This window comes from Leptodactylus fuscus, chromosome 7 (genome assembly GCF_031893055.1).
Source record: "Leptodactylus fuscus isolate aLepFus1 chromosome 7, aLepFus1.hap2, whole genome shotgun sequence".
Lineage (NCBI taxonomy): Eukaryota > Metazoa > Chordata > Amphibia > Anura > Leptodactylidae > Leptodactylus > Leptodactylus fuscus.
The window spans coordinates 90,658,267-90,677,687 of record NC_134271.1 but is presented as its reverse complement, the minus strand read 5'-3'; the positions used below and the strand labels follow the sequence as shown (position 1 = coordinate 90,677,687).

The 19,421-nt window shown below is 40.8% G+C and overlaps 1 protein-coding gene across 1 annotated transcript in view; it reads left to right on the top strand.

Moving 5' to 3' along the window:
• The first annotated feature begins 3,229 nt into the window (after window positions 1-3,229).
• Window positions 3,230-19,421, top strand: part of RCOR1 (REST corepressor 1) — a 34,935-nt gene continuing 18,743 nt past the window's right edge. Inside the window, exons 1-4 of the mRNA XM_075282565.1 lie at window positions 3,230-3,656; window positions 3,744-3,803; window positions 17,894-17,974; window positions 19,179-19,231. Coding sequence (XP_075138666.1) covers window positions 3,497-3,656; window positions 3,744-3,803; window positions 17,894-17,974; window positions 19,179-19,231 — 354 coding nt within the window. The 5' untranslated portion in view covers window positions 3,230-3,496. The remainder of the gene's footprint in view (window positions 3,657-3,743; window positions 3,804-17,893; window positions 17,975-19,178; window positions 19,232-19,421) is intronic.

The following is a 19,421-nucleotide window of genomic DNA, read 5'->3' as shown; positions in this document are numbered from 1 at the left end:
AATTGTACAGTGCTGCGGAATATGTTGGCGCTATATAAATAAAATTTATTATTATTTATTCACACAGAATTTTTCCTGCGTTTTTTTTCCCTATTTATAGGAAATCAATAGGAAAACTCTGGTGTTTTTGCAACGTGACACTTCAGTCTAAAACCTCATGTAACAAGCCGCAGCCAAAAAGTACTGTGGTAAAGACTGCAGCAAAAATGCATTGCATTTTTTTCCACAGTCCTTTTCACAGAAAGACCACAGAGTTTTCGGCTGCAGACTCTGTCCCTATTACACCTATATGGAAAATGACAGCATTTCTGTAGGTATAATTGACATGGTGGGATTTACAAAAACGTGACGGTTTTTGAAGTTACAGCATTTCCACTGCAGATATTTTTCTGCAGTATGTGGATGTGATTAGCAAAAACCCCATCCACTGTGCAGGTATTATAAAATGCAGCGGTTTTTGCTAAGGTTATTCATAATTTCTTATTGAATAACCTGTACCCTCTGTCTGCACCATCTTTATCAGTGTTTTTTGACTGTAAAACAATGGTATTATAAACACCCCCCATACAAAAATAAATAAATAAAAAAAAAACCGCTTGTGTGAAACCAACCTTACAGCTTCAGAAAAATCTTTACTAGGATCCTGAATGGCAGAATGAATATGCAGTGGTTTGCCTGCCCCCCACCCTCCCCATTCAGGGTCTAGGAGAGCTGTGACACCTTCTTGATAAAAGCATTAATTATAATAATAATGTGATAGAATATTGCTTGTTATCCAGTTTTCTCAGATGCAGATATAAATATGTAGAACTATCCAGAATTTGTAACTGGGCTTTAATGTTTGGCTGATACTGAATGTTTCTTGGCAGGAGTGCTATTGAACCAGATGTGAGGAGGCCACTTTGTCACACAATGACCAGAGTAGTTTGATTAACATCACACTGTGTCCACAATTCAATGGAGTCTTCACCCCCTTAGCCATTGGAAGATCTATTGAGACCACTATGCCCCACACCCACCCAGCAGGCTCCAATGAAAAACCTGACGTGTGGCATACAATAATACAATAAAGGGTTAAACTGTGCAGAAAGTGCATGGCTGCTGTGTATAGGCTGGAGTGTGGCAGACCATTGTCCATTGAGAGGGAGGTAATTCCTTGCTACTGGCACACAGCACCTTCCATTATAAAGGCTCAAAATGTCCCAGAGGAGCAGAGCAGCAGGGAACAGTCTGCCCTGGGTGGAGCGCAGTTTTTTTTTTTCATTGCCTTTTTATTTGGGTCATCCTACCAAAATAAATGCACTTAAAGGATCCTGCAATAAAGTCATCAGAAGCTGCAAAACAACAGCTGAACTGTCAATCAACATTTGTGCATTGTAGCTCATTACTAGAAGATTGTGGAATTCAGTTCTAGTTACTTCCCTTAGCTCCCCAAGATGTTTCTAGCTTCATAGGTCTATGATTTCTTAAAGGAAATTTAGGGAAATTCTCAGTAAATATAAGTAATCCTTTCTACTTACCTATTCCTAGGTTATGTTGGTGTTTAGTTAAGCAGGGTGACAACCAATATGGCCGACATTCCAGTATCTACAGGTTTAGAATGACAACAAAAGCAGAATGACTACCTTATAGCTATGATCTTGTGTACAGGCGATGTCCCCCATCTTTCCAGCAGCTGATAGCAAATATGCCTAAACTGGACATACACATCAGTTTTTTGATGGCTGCGAAGTGGCCATTGGATTGATAGTAGGAACGATATCACCATCAACATTAAAAATTAACTTTGCTGATTGGGGACAAGTTTACTCAGTAAGCCAAAAGCCAATATTTGGAGCCAACTGTTTGCCTCTTAAGTATTTAACACACAAGATTTTGTTTTGTGAGCAGTTGTCTTTGTAAATGTGTGTTCTCTGTATTTTTAAGCTAGTTGTCAGTTGAAACCAGCCATTTTGGCCAACAAAAAACTGTGTATGGCCAGCTTTAGGCTCTCTTCATAATGCATTCCCCAACATTCATACGTTAAGCTGACCCATAGGCTCCTATTATATAAGTCGGAACCAAAGGCGCGTTTTCTTGGCCTCTGTAACTGGGGTTCCATTTTTACTACATGAAACAGTACAACACAGCACTATTCCCTACATCCAGTTAAAACATATATCATACATAGAATAGAATTAGAATATCGCCGATAGGGAATATTACATGGTATACTGGGCCAGGCAGAAGTCTGGTCAAGACCCAGCGGTCTTATTGCCACCCAGCTTTCTCAGAATTAGAACAGCTGAAAATTGTTTTGCTCAATTTAACAAAGACCTGTATGTATATACTGTAGATTTCCTTGCCATTTAGGTGCAAATATAATTGAAAACAACCTGCAACATGGCCTGGCTCAATATTTGTGAAGGATAAAATTGCTATGTCTAATATTTGGTATCATGACGTGTCCACGTTGCCATTTTTATGTTTACCTCACTGACCTCTGCATATTGCACATATCATCACATATGCTCCATTATTGAGATTTAATATATATGAAATATGCAAACATCAGGTGAATATTAATGTAAGAATTCCCTGAGGTGGAGGAGCTTGTCAGCTGCTGGAAATATTCTCATTCCACAAGTTGCAAGTGGATGACTGATTCTTCTAGCCCTGCCTAGTGCAAGTGTGAGCCTAGGCTCAGAATAAAACCTCTCACTACCTGACATTTCTAAATTATTTGCCCCCCTCCTATCTTAAACTTCTCACCCACTGCACCCCTCCAAGCCTATTATAACAACCCCCACCATGTGCCTATCACTCTTTCCTATTTATTATATTAAGGGATAAGAAGTCTCCTTAGAGTATCCTTCCGCCTCAGTGAGCAAAAAATAGTCCCCTCTACTTCTAATTCTTTTTATTCCTTTCAAAGTCTCTCCCACAGCAGACACAGCCTCCCTGGCTCCTTTTCTCATGGTTTCCCAGTGAGTTTCATTCAACAGCGCGGCTATTTCCTTATAATTTCAATGAAAACCCCTCACAATAAAAAGAACCTGATATCAAGGGGCGTAGAGATTGCAAACCCCAAACCCACGTACAAGAGAAGAGAGGAGTTGCGTCTCAACCAAACCCAGACAAACGGAAGCGCCGGCTTCTATGATCGACGGCAGCTCTAGCCAATAGAAAGCAAGATCTCCTTCCAAAATTCTCTGACGTCCAATAGGAATCTTGGAAAGGCGGGAATAGGTGGAGCAGTGGGTTAGGTTTGCCCTCAGCCGCTGTGGCTGTGAGGCAGAGTGTGGCTTTAGTGCGGGCGGCGATGTGACGAGAAAGTTGTCGCTTGTTCAGTGGGTGACTCGACCGGGCAGTGGTGGCGTCGGCGACAAGCCAGAGGACTTCTCATCTCCATACCACCGGGATTATCATCGCTTCTGGTTTTTAATACCACTTCACACCTGGTGACTACTGCGTTCCCCCATTTTTTTATTTTTACCTTAGAGGAGCTCCCCTCTAAATGCCAGCAGCCATGATAGAGAAGGGGACAGAGGGGTCGGGTAAGAGGAGAGGTAGGAATAACGCGGCTAGCAGCAAAAGTTTGACGGCTCAGAATGGCAATGGCAGCAACTCGTGGGAAGAAGGCAGCAGCTCGACCTCATCCAGCGATGATGAGCACGGTAAGGTGGTAGCCTCGAACTGTCCCCCCCATGTCCGCCCTCTGAGATGTCTCTCAGCCCTCACCCTGCCCTTGTTCTCTCTTACAGGTGGTGGGGGCATGAGAGTGGGCAGTCAGTACCAGGCTGTGGTGCCCGAGTATGACCAGGGTAAGTTCTCTACTATTGTACTGCTGTGTGTGGTAGCCTCAAACTCCTGGCACTGCCTGCCAGCTGCAAGTCGTCACACTGTGTACCCGTGTGCAGGAGGGCAGCCCGGGTGGGGGGCGAGACCCCCGATAACTTGTGTAATATAATGTGTCATATTTCTGGCTCAACAAATAGATTGAAGAAATAAATAAACCTTTATAAAACCCAACTTTCTTTTCCTCTTTGCACCTACTGTCCGCACAGAGAATAGCAGCTGAGAAACGTGTCCTGTAACGTGCAGCCTCTACCGGCGGCCGCTGCTGGCTTTGTTGCCTTTATTTTACGTCTTTATGGAGCTTTATGTTGTTTAATATCTATCTGGCAAGTGGAGAGTAGGAATGGCAATGTGCAGTAGTCACACAGCTTTCCCGGGTTACTGAGCCTCAGAGCTTTCAGGAAGAGAATACTTCCTCAGATTGTTCAGCTTCATAAATGTAAAGGAATGGATAGGTACCCAACTTTCTTATACCTCTGAGCCCTCATAGCTACAAGGAAATGTAAGGTGCTCAGCCCAAGTTATATAAACACCTGATCCTTGTAGCTTTAAGGGAGATGGGGGGTAGTCATCCAACTTGTCCCTCCCCCCTTGTAGCTATGATACTCATGTGTTTAGGAAAGCTGTGTGAGTAGGTGTCTAATAAAGCTATACATGCCTACCAGTCTCTTCCTTGTAGCCATGAAAAGCTGGGTGGCTTCCTGTTTTCTCACTTGTAGCTGCACATTGCAAATTCTGGAGATACTTTTTTGCTAATGTATGAAATTTATGAAGTAATTTGCTTTTGGAAAAGTTTTCTATGTCCTTAGTTTCCTGAGTGCCCCCCCCCCCCCAAAAAAAGGAGGGGGTATGTGTCCATTTAGACACTTCCTAGTAGTTTGAGAAAGCTGAGTGCTGATTCCCTTATTAACTGCAACTCTGTGGCATCTGCATTGTTGGTTCTTGTCTTTTGCAGGGGCTAATCTACCAATAGCAATAAATAAAAGTGATATTCTCAATATAAGAGGAATAGGAACGTTGTCATTCCCCTCAGCACTGGTTGTCTGTTTCTTTATTTTTACAACTTGTATTCATTTATATTGATGTAACATTTGTTGATACAATAGCAAAAGTCCTGAGACAAGGTTGGTGGTAGCCTCAAACTCTCCAGCACTTGCAGCCATTATGAAGCTAACTTATTTCATGTAATCCCACATGTGAACAGCAGGGGGCACAACTCTGAGATCCTGTGAATTCATCTCCTACCTCCCCTCCCCCTTCCTTCTCCATATACCCATCGCTACTTTATATTAATTCAGGATTTATAAAGCAAAAAATGAATAACAAAAAACAACTTTCCCTTTCTATTAAGAGAGGCTGAATAGGAAATGAAATGTGCCCTTCAGACCTTCCACCACCAGAAATGTACAGGACAATGGTCACTGAGGGGGTCAGCAGAGATTACTGTAGGTTTATTTGCCATACTACATATCTGTGTGATAAATATATTTGTACCAGTGTCTGTTTTTTTTTTTTATGTAGACTGAATTTACAAGTAACTATCAGTGAGCTGTAAAAGTAACAGCACACCCTGCTTTCCCAGAATCTGAAACCTCTGAATAGACTAGTAATGTCTTAGCTTTACGTGTACCAATGCCATTACATCATTGCCATCGTAATCATAGCTATGGGTGGGGGGGATGCAGCGATTCAGTCACACCTGGTGCCTGAGGGGACCTTCCTCTACAGAAGAGAGGACACCATCTTAGTGGGGAGGGGACTGGCCAGCATAGATTTTGCATTAGGAATCTATAGGTTTGGTTTATTCCTCCGGATTGCAGAGAGATCCATAATTTTGGAAGCAAAGACCTTCACTATTTTCTGGGATTATGTAAGGCTGCATGAGGGGGAAGTGTTTAGATACTTGTGGGGGTGAGAACTTTTGTTTGAGGGAATTACTTTGGCAATTTATTTTTTTTTCTCTGCTGTTTTAGTCATGTGTTAGTAGAGCTGAAATAGGGAGGAATATCACTGCACCTACTGTTCACAGAGAGCATAGCAAGCAAGAAAAACGTGCCTTGCAAATGTAGACTTGGGAAAGACAGGATTGTCCTCACTGCAATGTCTGGTGTTAGGAGCACAAGGCCGACTGCTTATGCCATGCATTGTGAATCACATGATGTGAATAATGCAGATCCCAGTGGAATTCTTGCACTACAGATCTAGTAAAGCATCAATTTACCTAAATGTCTGCGGAGTGTGACTGTTGTGGGATCTCATAAGTCGCTGACCACTGCAGGGAGTGAATCCGAGTGGCTTGATGCCAGTTTATAGGCCACAGTGTTGGCAGAAGTTGTTGTCTGGCCCAGCTCTTATTCTTCATATTAAATGCATGGTGCTGATTTTAATGAGTACCATCATTGGGGAATATCTGTAGCAATAGAGCTGAAATGGGTCCTGTGTGTACATAGTGTATAGTGTAATCCTCAGAGTGACTTTGACTGTACTGTATTGAGCTGGTGTGCTAATGCAGTGTATTGGAGTTGGCTGTGTGTTCTTCGTCTAGCACCTTTGTTGTCTCTGCTGGAAGGTGCAGGATTTCTGCCTGCTGGAGGAGTGCTATCACTAATTAATAGACAATGTCTTATTCCCCCCCCCCATATGCTCATTGCATTGTCATGGGTGACCACATTAACCATTTGAAGATTGGAAAGTATTCATTAGATTCCCCGTATATAGAAGTCGGGTACTTTATTTCATGCATACACATATTGCACAACCTCCCCTTTAATTTCAGTGAGACACTCAAATGGCGGATGCCTGGGCTAAGACAGATTCAATCACTTGTTCTTTGTAAAGATACTCTTCATTGTATTTCTTATGAGCTGTGGCACTACCTACCCGCCTACTTTAGAATATGGTGAGTCTGAGCTGAAGGGGGTTGGGGGGGAAGATCTGTTGTTGGGAACACCTTTTGTACTGTATATCTCCCTCCCTCTTTACCATAGCCTGCCTCATTGAGTCCTTCCTGAGATATAGATATATATATATATATATATATATATATATATATATATATATATATATATATATATATATATAAATTTTTTATATTTAGTGATGCATGAATATTGATAACCAGGCCACTAGTTAATTTTCCTGTTTGTTTTTAATTCTTGTCAGCAGTATATAGTAGGTGGTCAAATATACCTATAATATTTGCGTCTCTAAGGCATTGGTCAACTTAAAGGGGCTTTGTCATTGGCAAAAGTCATTTTTAACTAAGCACATACTTGCATAGCCTTAAGAAAGGCTATTTCACACCTAACTATTATATGTAAATTGCCTCAGTGTTTGAATAAGTCCTTTTTTATCCATATGCTAATTAGGGCTTATTCACATCTGCACCCAGGTCTCCGTTTTGCAGGTTTCCGCTTCCTGCCTGAAACTGGGCAGGAGACAGAAACCTGTAGTGAGTTTTCAAACCCATTCATTTGAATGGGTTTGGAAAGTGTCGAGCCGTGAGTGTTTTGTGCTCTCCACGACGAAACCGTTTTTTTTTTTTTTTTTTTTTTTTACCGGACACAAGGTCCTGCATGTCCAACTTTGTTTGTTTTTTTAAAAAAAAAAAACAAAAAAAAACTTCAAGGTTTTTTTGTTTGTTTTTTTTTTTTTTTTTATAAAAAAAACCCCAGAAACAAAGTCGGACATGCAGGACTTTGTCCGGTTAAAAAAAAAAACAAACAAAAACAAAACTGTTTCGCCGTCGAGAGCACAAAATGCTCACAGGTGCTCATGGCCGGACATGGTCTGCCAGGTTTCCGTCATCTGTCGGCAGAAGATGGAAACCTGGAAACGGAGATCGGGCGCTGGTGTGAACCCAGCGTTAGGCTCCAGCGTGCAAAGAAAGTTGTCAGCCAGCTCTCCTCTCTATGCTGTGTGCTATGTATGAGAGCAGGGAGGAGGAGTCAGCATATACACAGAAGACAGTGCACGAAGAGACTTCCAGGGTGCATGGAGAAACTAATTAGCATATGGATAAAAATGATCTCATTCAAAATCTACTGAGGCAATTTACACACAAAATGTAGGTGTGGAATAGTCTTTCTAAAGGCTAGGCAATGATGTGATTAGTTCAAAATAACTTTCCAATGATAGAGCCCCTTCAAGATTTTCTGAGTTTTGTTTTCATGAGTTGGGCAGAAGCCCCACATTACAGAAATGCAGCTTTTTTTTTTGTTTGTTTTTTCATATAGTAAGGCTGTGTTCACATGGCAACCTTCGGAATGTATGTTTGTGGCAGAGAATTGAGGCAGAATCTGTGGGTTTTGGCTCTGGTTTGCTCACATGGTTAGGCTCATACAATGGGACTAATAGGCATTGAGGCCACACCATGTGATTTCAGTGGGGATTCTGCTGTGGCAAGATTGGGCAGGGGCTATTTGAGCAGAATGGAAAAAAAAGTGGCAGTCACCACTGCCTCCCATGTAAAACAGTGGGGCACAGAAGACCACCCTAAAATCCTAACCAAAAACAGTGATGTGACTATTTGGCATTAATAGTTTATTCCTGTCTGTCTTTACCTGTTAAAGTAAATGTTATATACTGTATTTAGACAATGCTGTCTGACAAGGTCGTGTTCATGCCAATTTAAAGGAATTGCTTGCAATAGTTCTCCTGCTTTAGTGGGAAGCTGACAGGAGACATGATGTCTTACTGGGGTTTCAATTAGCTGGAGCTGAAAACTTTATTAGAAATAACCTGACAGCAGAGGCTTTTTCTTTTCTATTTTAATCTGTAACAGATGTTGGTTGACAACCTGTAATGAGGATTGTACCAGTCCCCAATTGAGACTGTTTTTCACTGGCTCAGAATATCTGATATTTGTTTGTATAGCTGTCCTGGGTTATGTTTCTTCCATGTGTGAAAATGGTGTCAGTCTCCACTGTAGGTCTGGAATTTTATTCATACATTAGGAAGCTATAGATTCCAATTGGCAGGGGAATGTCAGTAACTGTGCTGCAATGTGTGGCAATGCATACAATTGAAGTCCTATTTTGTGAACAGTGACAAGTGTTAGTGTGTAGATAAAGACGTGGGAATACTTCGTCATACTCTTAGATGAACTATAATATGTTTATTTGTTTATGTCATGGAATATTGTTCAGGAGCTTGCCAATGACTGGTCTCCTGTTGTCCTGGCATTCTTCTTTCCATTGAAATAGTAGGATCTCTTTATTTTTTTGTATCTATAGTTCTATAAGGCACTGGCATGTCTTCTGGACAGTGCAGGCATGTAATCTATGTCGTAATGGAAAAATTCTGGAGTCCTCTAAGACTGGTCATACACATCATATGGCCAACAACTATTTCCATTGGACATCTGTCATCTGCATGCTCTGCTTGTTCTTAATAGGGAGACGGAAGTAGCTTGCTGCCATACTCATGGCATGGGCTAATCCCCCTTGGAAACAAAAGGATCAGGCATGTTGAAATCCGACTGCTGGGTCCTTCTCAAGCCTGACATCTGCCATTAGAGAAGAACTGGCACACTCTTAAAGACCAGTCCTTCTGAAAATGGCAGGTTTGATTGACACTTATCTAATTCATGACTGCCTTAAAGATCTTTTGACATCTGCATTGTGTGCATCGGGATCCATTGCATGACACGTACCAATGTCATCTGACAGACCCCTTTGGCTTACAGTGTGTTCTGCTGCTGTATTTGGTGGCCCAGAACTAAGGATCCAATGAAGATGCGAACAGAGATTGCAGTGTATATATGTAGAGCCCATCTATAATGTAAGAAGGCTGATATCCTATTTAAATGCTGCTTTTTTGTTGTTGTCGCTGCAGAGTGAAGCAGGATTTCTGAAAATGCATGATGATGTAGATCTAGTTGTCAGTGACAACTGTGGGATCTGTGATTCCGTTAGTGGCTGTAACCCAAGGAACAATGCCCTCATATATTTCTATATAAATAGCAATGGCAGCGTAGTTCAGCACTGGCAGCTGATGTTGAATAAATGACCTTAGACATCACGTTTCTGCCAATATACTGGCTGCCTCGACCTTTAAGGAGTAGGGCCAAAGATTACATAACTCTTTGCTTCTACAGTCTAGAGGTAAATGGTGTCTTATCAAATCGCCTCCTTTTAATATCTGTCTGGTGATCTGTAAGCCATTTGCACACAATCATTATTTCTCTTCAGTCATTTGCGTAGATTCTAATTTTGATTTTAATTTATAAAAAAAACAAACTAATGGATATATGCGTACCTCTTCAATAGCTTTTGGTTTACCAATACTGATTCAGAATGCTGACCATGTGAAAGCCGTCCTCAGTGCTCTTCCATTGAAACCATTTGTTCCTTTCTTTGCTGAAAGGCCCTCTGCAGATGCAGAACTGACATCCAGGACTAGGATGTTAAACAGGAACGTTACACATCATTTCCTTACTGCAAAAAAGGATTTCAGACAAGCCTTCAGGATTGCACAAAAAATGGGCCCTTATCTGCATTGTAATGTATGTTCCTGAAGAGCTTTCAACACCCACAAATATCCTGATAATGCCATAGGCCTGCTCTCCCCATGAGCTCTGGAACGTCTTTGTGCAATCATTATTTCTAGAGGTTTTTTTCTTTCCCTCCTCACTTCTCCCTCTACCTTTTGCCTATGCACATTTTATTTATGTAAGAGTTTATAATAAGAAAGAGCACAGACAGGACTTTAGATGGAGAAAGAGACGCATCAGCAGAATCTTTATTGTAGAGATCTATGCCCTGCCTGCATTTTCTGCTCTGAAATTGAAGTTTGGAAACAGAAAGATGAGATTTTACTAATTTATTGAATTGTCCCAAATCTGGTCGCACCTGTAACCTTCGTAAGAAAGAGTACGTTTATAGAGAATACAATTTCCCCAGCAATTCCTTTCTAAGACTAAATGCACACAATCATGTTCTTGTAGGGGGTTCATGAGGGCTTTGGAGTTCGTAACCCAAATCACCAATCTGGAATCCTTTTTTTTTTTTTTTTTTTTCTCTCAAAGCCTGACACGGACTCTTTTGTAAATGGCTGACTGCATTGGTTAGACAGGAACTGTAAAGATCCTCTAATTCACAAACACATTGACTGAATTCCTATAAAAATAACTCTAATAACGATATAATACTTATTCATAAACCTTTTATTTTGAATTCAAACTCCATAACTTTTCCTGACGCCATCTAAAACGGGCTCTAATTCCAGAATTTACATTCTACAGCCCTAATTCCATGAACCCATAGACTGCAACCCGGCCTACAATGATCATGAACATCACAGTTGTGTATGAGGCCATAGAAATGAATGTTGTATATCTGTTGAAAAAAAATAGCATATGGGGGAGTGGAAATATTAGTTGTGTTCAATAGAGGTTATCTCAGACTTGCCCGCAGTAGCAGAAAATGCTATGGCAGAGTTCTTCTGTAAATGTGTTGTAGGATATTAATCAATCCTAACCCCCCCCCCTTTTTTTTTTTTTTTTTTTAACAAATCCTTGGCTGGCTATTACACAGACGTATACTGTATAATAGCTGCACATGTATGCAGATAGCAGAGGTCATGTGTTTGTATATAAATGAAATCTAACATGTCCATCTTGCTTTCCACCAACATTTGAGTTTTTGGCCAATTTTAATCTAATACAAATGGCCAGCTCAATGCATGTGGTCTTAGTGGCTTCCCTCCTCCACTCATCTCTTTCTACTGTAGGAGGCAAGAAATGCTGAGTTCTGCCCATAGTAAATGCTAGAGACAGCCATACAGCTTAGATAGCTGATGACTGACTATTATCTTGTCTGACTCCCCTGTACACATGTATGCTGGGCTCAGCCAGCAGTGTATGTCTACTGAATGGGAAGGGGGAGAAAGCTGCTGCCAGACTCTTCCTGGCAATGTTTTATCTTATCTGTCCATTCCTTATCTCCTCTAACATCTGCCATTGGTAGGAGGGCCCCATGCACAAGGTGGTTGGCCAACAAACGTCTGCTTTGCTTAGGAATAAGGAGCACATTAACCTGTTTTATGCAAGATTTCTGCATGATGTTAAAAAACACTAGGAGCAAATTCCTCTTTTTCAGCAATGAGGTCTTATTTGCATATTTTTTACCCAGAATTTCTAACAGGACATAGATGGCTAATGAGGTGTTAACCCTTTTGACTCAGGGACATGCAGATTTTCAAAAAATAAGGGCAAGTTTATCTGTTTAATGTCATTTTACATTTCATCTGTAAATGTTACTGGATGATTGGTCATCTGTGCCTGCCAGTGCATGTTGTCACCCAGTGGTAGAAGAATTGCGGGAGCTAAACATCATGGGAGTGAAAACAGCAGCTTTATTGGGTTTTTTTCTGTAGGTGGAGTTTGTGTATATCTTTCCCGTTGAGTTATAAGCATCAACATAATAAATTTGGATCATGTTGTCCTGATCCATTCCAGGGGTCAGAAGAATATAATCTAACTAGGTGTTGGCGGGTTGGTTGTTGTAGGACACTGCAGTCAGCAACTTCTCTACATTTGTTCTGAAGTTGTATATACATAGAACAGGTATCAGGAACTGTAGATAACTGGACCATCTAAGTGTACAAATGTGCTGCTGAAAAATACAGCCTGTATGAGGATGAACGGTTATCTTATCCCCATACAGTACCGAGGACCTGTTGAGAAACCTCAGCTTCTGATCATTGCTGTTGGTTAGGGGCTATAAAATGTCAGCTAAATGGCTGACATACCTCTGTAGTGTTTCTTATTTTGAGAAGTTGGAGGGTGCGGTTAGGACTCACTCATCCAACCCTAACCCCCTCACCACCACCACCTTCCATAAAACCCCTATATGTATGTTCAAAATGTGAGGCCATTCTTCTAACACATGTAAGCTGATTAGTAATATTAACAAATATTAATGGTAACGGGCAGACTCATTGATTCCTTCTACATTGCGGACGATATCTGAGTAACTGGTCTTAATTGGATTTTCAAGGACTTGCTGATCTATAGGACATCTGTCAGACTATGGAAGGGTTGAAGGGTAAATCAATTTTTTCCTGGAAGTCTCTTTTTACTTCCTGTGACGAGAGTGTTTGGTACAGGCTGCCAACATCAAGCAAAGTTTAGTTGCTTTAGAGCATTTTGAAGCTTGGCTACGAGAACAAGATAATATAACTGGTAAAATACTATACTGTTCTACTACCCATGATGCCATACATGTACTGCAGTTGTATAGGACCCTATAGAAGTAAATGTGTAACAAAGTACAATATGAACCTGTAGCTGTGATCCCCAGAATCAGCTTTTATGATCCTTATAGGTGGTTGTATAAAATTAGCAAACAAGGTGCCACTATAACCTGTGGTTTCTTAGGTTAGTCCCATTCTATTGAAAGTAGCCCTCTTTTAACAGGTATATTGCAAAATACGAAGCAGATGTAGCCTACAACTAAATGGGCTCTACTGCTATAAAATCATGGCATCCTTTTTTAAACGGCTATTCCTAGTTTTACTCTTTACAATACTGAGAGGGGGGAGGAGTTAAGAAACTACACAAGTTTAATATGTTAGGCTAGGTTCACACCTACACCTGTTCTATGTTTGGGGTTTCCGAATGCATAGCGAAAAGGCCTGCAAGGAGGACTTTTGTCTCTGCATTTTTCGGGCGGAAACCCAGCAGACCCGTCATAGTCTATGAGGTTGTTAGGCTTCCTTTGGGTTCCCAAGCGCACCCGAACAAAGGAAAGCTGAATGCTAGTGTGAGCCTAGTGTTACAGTTGTATCAGTAGATACATCCCTCTAAACCAGTGGTTCTTAACCTTGTTTGAAGTAACGAACCCACCAGTTTCATATGCACATTCACCAAACCCTTCTTTAGTGATAAATCAAATTATGATTTTTTTTTGCCCAAATTAAAGTCATAGGTATATTTTTTTTACTGGTACACAAAATGAACGATGCAAAGGGCCTAGGGTTCGGTCCAACCCCGGTTAAGAACCACTGCTCTAAACATATCAACAGGTACATTTTTATTTTATTTATGGATTTATTTTCCTGTCCTGAAAGTTTCATTAAACTTTTCATCATACATTGTATCATCGCACTCAAGATTTTCTAGTCTGGATGTTACTGTACTAAAATTTCAGCTTTGAGAAGCACTAGGACTGTACAGCTGTGAGCCATTCACTGACAGCAAGCAGAAATTGTAACATACAAAAAGCAGACCTTTATTATCTTTTTTCTCGTACATCTAATGTCCCCCCATTTATCAGGAATTTGTGGCATATCCTGTGGACATGCAAGTGTTTGTCCTCTTCCAATGCTTCAGTCATGCACATGCTTCAGTTTGCCCATTGTTTGTTATACATTTACTTTATTCAAGGGCTCTGTACGATTACAGCAATACCAAATTTATATAGGTATTCTTTATTGTACTGTTGCACAATGTATTCACTCCTCCATCAGCTGAGCTGAGTGAGGTTTTTTTTTTTGTTTTTTTTTGTGGGATTCAGCTGTAGTTATTGATAATATTTTGATCTTATATGTGACCTTTTGATAAATTATAAAGTAATGTGACCAAAAACCAGCCATGACAGCGTTTACCATGCAAGGTAAATATAGTATCGGTGGTTATGGGTGCATCAATGCCAAATCTGACTACTTCTGGTGGAAAAAACGAAACAAACAATATTGGGGGAATGGACTATTTATTTACTAATATTAGTCTTTAGGCCGGAGCGCTGAGTGTGATTGCTAATCTAGAAGAGCTTCTGTGTTGTAGCGTACTATACTTTACTAAGTGAAAGCTAGCCTATTAGACTCTACAGAGTCTTATAGGTTAATTTAGACTTATGATATGAAGATCTCCAGAAGACAATGCATCTACGCTATGCATTGTGGAGGTTGACAACACAAAGAAAGCCATTAGATGGCGCAGTCATTACTGGGACTTAAAGTCCCCTGGAACTACTTTAACCTAACTCTATATGATGCTGCTATTGTCATACGCTTTCATTAAAAAAAAATCTCAGTTCATTCTAATTGGAATTGTCTGAGGGACTTTTTTTTTCCCCCTCCCTAGGTGTCGCTCAAGGGAATGAAGTGCCTGGTGTTTTGTTACATTAATTATATGGATTTAGCTGCACCCATGTGGCCTCTGTCTACTACTAATCCCAGAAATCCATGCACATTTATCTTATCTGCAATGAGAGAAGTCCATAGTTTATTATCAGATACTGAGAGTTTAGATTTGTGGGTTCATTCACTACATTATATACGTCTATAATGTTACCTGTAAATGTATGAGTGTTGGCCTGTGCATATTGCAGTGCGGTCACACTTCTTTAGGTAAATGTAATGTGCAGTTTTGCGTTCTTCTCTTCCTTGTATTGATCTTTGGGAGAGCTTTAGCTATTCTGGCTACCTCTGCATCACAATAAAGGCTCTGCCATATGTTAAAATATGTATAACCCAGGCTGCTTCTAGGAAGCAAACAGACATTTTTACTTCGTCTGGTCTAAGGTGACTTATTCAGACTGTACAAGTCATTAAAGGAGCTCTGGGGGTAAATTTAGGAGTGCAGGTTCTGAGAGGACCATTCACAAGCATGTGTATAAATATTTCCAGAGAATCATATTGTCCTGATGGGGTGGGTTACTTTTTACATGGCCGACTATGTTCTATAACACGCAGCAGCCTTGTGTTGCTTTTACTGTGGTTTCTTGCTTTGTAAAGAAGGAATCCAGGTGGTAGACGTCTCGGCTAAATCGTGAATGCTGAGTTAATTTCTTGCCTGTCCTTCTGAAAACCCTACAACTGGCTGGTAACTGGGAACCATGATCTGTTAATAGGCGGCCTAACAAATGGGGAGGAGATGGACTGTATGGTTAGTGTCCCTTTAAATAGAAAGTCTGGTTATTCATTAGTGGGCACCATGAGAAGTGTGGCACTTTCTGCAAGGTGCCTAGCAACAGTGCCATGTGCAAGAGGTCAACAAACAGGATCCTCTTGCACTAGCAGCAGATCTAGTGCTGGTTATTGTTGGCTCTCTAGCTATCTGTAATCATAAAAATAAATTAAAATATTGTATATTTAAACCTATTCATTGCAAATGACACAGACTGTTCCAGCATGTCCCATGGCAGATTTAATATACAATCAGCCACGGTACACATTGACTGTCTGGTACATTATTTATAAAACCTTATCCCAGAGCCTTTCTTATGGAGCACAGAAACAGATCTGGCAGAAACTGCTTAGATTTTGTGCTCGATCGCATTTTTTTTTTTTTTTTTTGGTTTGGACAGACTTCTTCAGGTGCAGCACTAAGGAGCTGGCTGAGAATAGGGGATTTGCTTAACAGACAGGTTGTTGCACAATGTAACTTTCTCTTCACTACTATTAACCTCTAACAAGAGCCTGACCATAAAGTTACCTGTGCAGTGCTTTCCCACTGGCTATGCAGACATTTCATGCTGAGGCAAGGTTGTGTTTAACTTGATCTACACTAGTATTACTAGAAGGGATGTTTATAACTTCTGTACAATACTGAAAATCTTCACTATATACAGCTGTGTACATATCCTAAACAACATCATATATTCTGCTCCAGAGCTGCACTCACTGTTCTGCTGGTGCAGTTGCTGTGTACGTACATTACCCCTCCAGTACTAATGCTGATACTGCAGAGCCATTATAATTCTGCTGGTATTGGAAGCCGCAGCCTGAGAAGCTAGCTAGCGTCTACAATGCAGTTCCCTACATTATATTACTGTAATGTGCTTGGTCTAGACTAAGTGGGCTGACTCTGAACAAGTAGGGAATCTGGAGAACTTCTGCTCTAAAGCATAAATTGTGAGTGCAGCTCTGGAATATAATGCAGACTGTAACTCCTACTAGGTTCACACTAGCGTCACCCCTCTGTTGTTCGGGTCTATTGGGGTCCTGAACAGCAGAGCGGTGGACCACTGAATCAGCAGATACTCATGGGGCCCTCACAGACTCCATTGACTATAGTTGAGTGGTGCATACACTGCCTTTGTTGGTCTCTAATCAGTGGACATCCAACCACTTGGACCCCAACTGATTATCTGCAAGGTTACCTCCTAACCTGCTTCCATGGGAAAAAGCCCTTGCACCCAGAATTTGTATGGCCCTTCACCTCTTGGCAATGGATATTCTAGTGCTTCTTATAATGATGTATTGCTAGCACCTCAATTCAGTATGTATGACAAGCTGGCATACTTACAAGGGTGTACACATCAGCTGTTGTCACTTGCAGGCCTGTCCCATTGGAATGTATTCAGACTGTATGGTGATTCACCAGTGAGTTTGACAGACTTCTAAATAAACTACCCAAATTTCTCTTGGAGCTAGTTATACACATTAAAGTTCTCTAGATTCTTTAGTTCTACAACCGTACAACAGAAATAGATCAGCTTCTTTTTTTTCCATGTTGATTCCTTGTGCAGGCTATTTCAGATAATAAAGATACTCTGCCCTCTAGAGGAAACTTTGGGAAGTTTTGGCTTTATAAATGAAATGTGCTCTGATATACTAGATATATTTATTTTACTTACCTTTCTTATATAGCACCATCATATTCCACAGCGCTTTACAGAACTTTGTCGCTGTCCCATAAATACATATATATATATATATATATATATATATATATATATATATATATAAAATTCTTAGAGGTAAGGAATTCTCACTGTACAGTGAAAGCCAGGACATAAGCTAGGCTTTCTCCTGCCTCTATTTTTATGGTACATAAGAATATTGCGAAAAGAGAGATGTTTTGTGGTTTGTAGAACAATTCTGTACTGGTGAGATCTACTGTAGTACCTTCTAGATACAGTACGTTGAGCTAAAATATTGATGCACATTTGTATGCAATCTTTAGTGATTCCAGGCAGCAGTCTAATAATAAATATGGTAATAAATACTTTTGCCTTGCTAGAAAATCTGATTTGCCGATGGCAGTTTTGGTCTCCGTATTTGCATGTATAATATGTATGTAAATTTTGTTTGTTTTGGTTTTTTACAGAAGTTGCAAAAACCTGTCAGGAGAGAGAGAACCTTGGCATGTTGGTGTGGTCACCTAATCAAAATCTTTCTGAAGCCAAATGTAAGTATCTGATCCTCTATAACTTGAGGAATAGGAGAATGGGCTACATTGCTGTTTGTCTCCTGTACTGAAGCTGCAATCTGTTTTCTGCCACTAGATGGCAGTCAGGGCTTAGGCATGATTCCCATTACACGCTGATTGTTTGTGGTTTGCTGCAGGCATTTCAGTCCTGAATCACACAATACTCTTAAAGAGGACCTTTCACCATTTTGCCGACAGGCAGTTCTATATACTGACGGAAAGCTGACAGTGCGCTGAGTTCAGCGCACTGTCGGCTTTCCCGATCTGGGCCCGGTGTGAAGAGCTTACGGTCCGGTACTGTAGCTCTTCTATGGTCAGAAGGGCGTTTCTGACAGTTAGCCAGAGACGTCCTTCACAGCACAGCCAATCGCGCTGTACTGTGAGAGCCGGGAGGAACGCCCCCTCCCTCCCTGATAATGCTCGTCTATGGACGAGTACTGCGAGCAGATGGAGGGGGCCTTCCGGCAGTATATAGAACTGCCTGTGTGCAAAATGGTGAAAGGTCCTCTTTAACAGTCCAACACTAACCATTTTGATTTTGTTGGGTCTTTGTTAGAACAGTCATTCCCTCCTAAGATATGCATGTGGTTTTTTTTTGTTACAAATACCCCCCCCCCCCCCACACACACACACACACACCTTTGGGGTTGTATCCCTGAATTTACCCCATAACCTTTTCTTGATTTCAAAGCCTGTGCGATCCTGTGGGGCTCCCTTATTCTTTCCACAATTTGTTTAAAGCTCACAAAGTATTTTTAAAGCTAGGAGCTTTCAACTACATGTCTGGTCATATATTTGGTTTGTACTGTGATTTCTGGCATATTCCTTGTACACACGTGCCAGCTCCACAGAGAGGACATGTGTGTCGGCCCAGCTTCAACAAGCTGGGCCTTCTCCTTCGCTCTAGTCCCTCCTTTGTTTCTCCAGCTACTTCCCTATCTATGAGCTGATTTCACTGGTCTCATCTGCTACTACTACAGTCAGACAGCTGTATATCACCAGAAGTTACAAAAATGCAGTGGTCTGGGAGGGGGGGATTTTTTATTTTTTTTCCCCACACCAGATTTTAAGCAATGGTCCATTCAGAACCATCTTGTATGATTTTCAGCAACCGTAAAGTCTTTGTGAAGAACCTAGATCAATTCCAATATAACCTAATAACCTCTCCATTTTTGCTTTTCAGTGGATGAATATATTTCAGTTGCTAAAGAGAAACATGGATATAACATGGAGCAGGTAATGTGTTATTTGTGGTGTTGGGAAAGTGACCTCTATGTTACTGTTTCCTTCACCTTTATTTACTCCAATATTTTATCTATACCAGTTTTCACAGCTGCAGATGCACATTGTAGAATAAACATACTGTTTTGATGCCAGTACCTTATCTGTTGACTCTCCTACAATTATTCTTTAATATTTATGAACT